At 41.1% G+C, this 3,061-nt stretch overlaps 1 protein-coding gene across 1 annotated transcript; it reads right to left on the reverse strand.

Annotated features, from left to right (window-relative positions):
• Positions 1-1,554: 1,554 nt before the first annotated feature.
• Positions 1,555-2,486, reverse strand: LOC143126258 (leukotriene B4 receptor 1-like). Its single transcript, XM_076288160.1, has one exon. It carries the CDS (start codon positions 2,431-2,433, stop codon positions 1,555-1,557), a length of 879 nt encoding a protein of 292 aa, XP_076144275.1. The 5' UTR covers positions 2,434-2,486.
• Between the last annotated feature and the right edge of the window lie 575 nt (positions 2,487-3,061).

Here is a 3,061-nt window from a genome sequence, read left to right on the forward strand (position 1 = left end):
TCTATCCATTTTCTGCCTTGTAGTTACGGTGGTGTTCGCTGTCCGACTCTCGGGTGGCTGCGCCAGCGACGTGTGATCGGATCATCTGGAGACGGGAGGGATCAGAAGATATCCATAACAAACTCAACGATCATATGGGATCGTGCCAAAGGGACGGTGAACAGCCTTCTAATCTTTGCATGGGTGAAGGGAGTCAAACTGCAGCCTTATTGTGTCCTGACTAGTTGTGGTTGTCCTCCACTTCCAGCTGGAGCTCTGCTGTGTACTTTCGCATCTGGGACTGAGGTGACGTCATCAAGCCCTGTTTGCACTGCCGTGGCCCGACTGTAGGCACCGGGCCACCGCTGATGAATTCCATTTCCCAGAGGCCCGGTGAGACTGACCTTTAAAGGACAATTCCGGCGCAAAATGAACCTAGGGCTTAATAACACATGTGTACCGAGTTCGTCCGTTCTCTGGGATATGTTTTCAAATCGAACGTGACCAGTTTTACCACAAACCGCTAATTAGCTTACAACACTAGTCTTTGGGACACATGTAAAGTAAAAAGAAATGGCTTTTTCTATAACGCTAACAAGGCTCAAAATAGCACCACACTTCCACGGTAGCATAGGGGCCCTACATGTAAACCGAAGCATTAAAAACTTTGTAAGTGTACAGACAGTTTATTAAAATGATAGTTTAGAAACAGTACCGTTCACATATACAGGCTGGCGCCATCTTGGGAAAACAGTCACGTGACAATTCAGCTCACATTGCACGACGTTAGACTGGAAATATATTTATTGGCGGAAAGTCACAGAAAATGAAGTAATACACAGTGATGATGCTGCTGAGTTACAAAAATAAAGTAAATTGTACATACAAGCCAGCAAACCTAATGATAAATATAGGAATAAAGAATAATAATAAAGAATAAAGGACAAGTTAGGAAAACTTGTGGATAATATTACGTTTACATGATACATGCAGTCTATAGCCGTTACATTTAGCATTTTTTTATATTTTACTCATTCTGCTCTGGTTTTTAAACAGTGTAAAGGCTCAGACCAGCTAAGAATAACCTGAAACTAGGATTTCAATAAAAAAGAACAAACAATAATAATTAAAAAGAAAAAAAATAGTGGAAATATTTAAGCAGGTATGCATCTGTATGGTCAGAGTTCATTGCCCTTAATATCACTTGTCTTCCAGAATTTTGACAACGTTTTCTAAAATAAAGAAGCAGATTCACAAAACTATTTAGATATTTAAAGCTATTTATAATATTTGTGCTAAATTCCACAAATCAATAAGCTTTGCAGAGGCCAATAGGTTAGCTGAGGTTATGGCAATGGCTAGTATCTTTAAAGTTTATTCATATGAACAGGCAACCAGAGGATCACAAGACACCACAATGGTAATAACCAGTTTGGTCAGTGTGTGGTTGTTGAAGACGACCTCTTAAGATAACAAATCAGTGGAAATATTTGAGCAGACCTGTATCTGTAATGTCCTTTATGTGGTCCTCCAGAGTCCTGTGTGATGGTCCCTATTCTCCCCTCTTGCAAAATGTCAAAAAAGTGTGCTGAATGTGCAGGCATAAAGAAGCGGGTTCACACAGCTATTGAGAAATGTAAAGCTATATACAATATTTTTACTTAATTCTGAGAAACTATTAAGTTTTGCAGAGACAGACGGATTAGCTGATTTCAGGGCAATAGCTAGTATCTTTACAAGATTGATCATATGACCGGGTAACCAGAGGATCACAAAAGTCACCACAATGGTAGTCACCAGTCTGGTCAGTCTCTGGTTGCTGAAGAAGGCTGTCTGGTTGACCTTCTTATGGAGGCAGTAGTAAGAGCTCACTATGATGGAGATTGGAAGAACAAACCCCAGCAGAGTCTCACACAAGAGAATGGTGAGAGTCTCCTGATCTAGCCCCGATATTCCCAAGCAGTAGTGTCTCTGTCCTTCCTCTACTATCTGTGTTGTGACAGCTGCAGGGCTGGAGAGAATACATGCAAATATCCACAGACAGAACAGCAGAACTTTTTCTCCTTTATTGCCCAGCTTGGTCCACTGGTTCCTATGAAGAACCACCAGGTACCTTTGGACACTCATCACAGTTACGGTCAACACACCAGAGGACATACTGGTGTACACGAGGAAGTAAAGAAACTTGCAGAGAGCTTGGCTGAAGATCCAATCAGCGTTCAAGTAGTAAATCCATACAGGTAAGGAGATCAAAGATAAGATGTCAGAGACAGCCAGATTCAGCATCAGATGCAGGGTGAAGTTGTCCTTCTTAAAGTGGCGAAGGATGACCACCACGACTACAATGTTCCCAGGAATACCTATCAGAAAACAGAGGCTCAGCAATGCAGTGCTGACCTGGGTCTCTACTGAAGTGCTGGTGATGTTTGAGTTTGAGTCGTTTAGAACCTGCATGTTTCCTCAGTGTGAGGTGTGCATCTAATGAGAAGTACTAATGAGTAGTGCTGTAGTTACGTCTGTGACCATCAAGTGAGAGCAAACTTGCCACAAGTACTTAAATAAGGATTTCATTAGATTGAGACTTCCTGCAGCTGCAAGACCTACATAGGTAAGAGTTTCGTGATTCTAAAAAAGTGATATTATCTTTTCTTGGAAACATATCTTCTGCATCTTACAGCAGAAAATTGAGAAACAAAATGTGTCAAAATTTGAAAACGGGAACAAGAAATTAGCTATGAGCTATGGTACCAACCAACCCCTCTGGCTCAAGGACTAAGTGTGCACCTGAAAAGTCTTGAAACTGAAAAGTGAACTGTACTGTACTGTGTTTTGGGCAGTATATTCTAGATGCTAACAAATCACATGATCAGTATGTACATGTAGTGACAGATTAATATGACGGATTAAGGCAGATATGTGATCATGCTCTCAAACCTCAAGACAACATATTCAGTCTAACACATATCTGACACAACGACTTGCTCCACTCAAAAACACGCCGTGGCTGGATAAAAACAGTGCATGCATGCACGCACAAATCTTTCCACTCTTGAATCAGTTTTTAAAAGTTTGCATTTTCAGG

This window comes from Alosa pseudoharengus, unplaced genomic scaffold (genome assembly GCF_046254945.1).
Source record: "Alosa pseudoharengus isolate Yale_2024_CS ecotype anadromous, Long Island Sound unplaced genomic scaffold, YU_APseudo_1.1 YU_APseudo_1.1_scf_16, whole genome shotgun sequence".
NCBI lineage: Eukaryota > Metazoa > Chordata > Actinopteri > Clupeiformes > Clupeidae > Alosa > Alosa pseudoharengus.

Excerpts from the sequence above, each read along its gene's own strand:
- LOC143126258 (XM_076288160.1), bottom strand. The coding sequence starts at position 2,433 with ATGCAGGTTCTAAACGACTCAAACTCAAACATCACCAGCACTTCAGTA.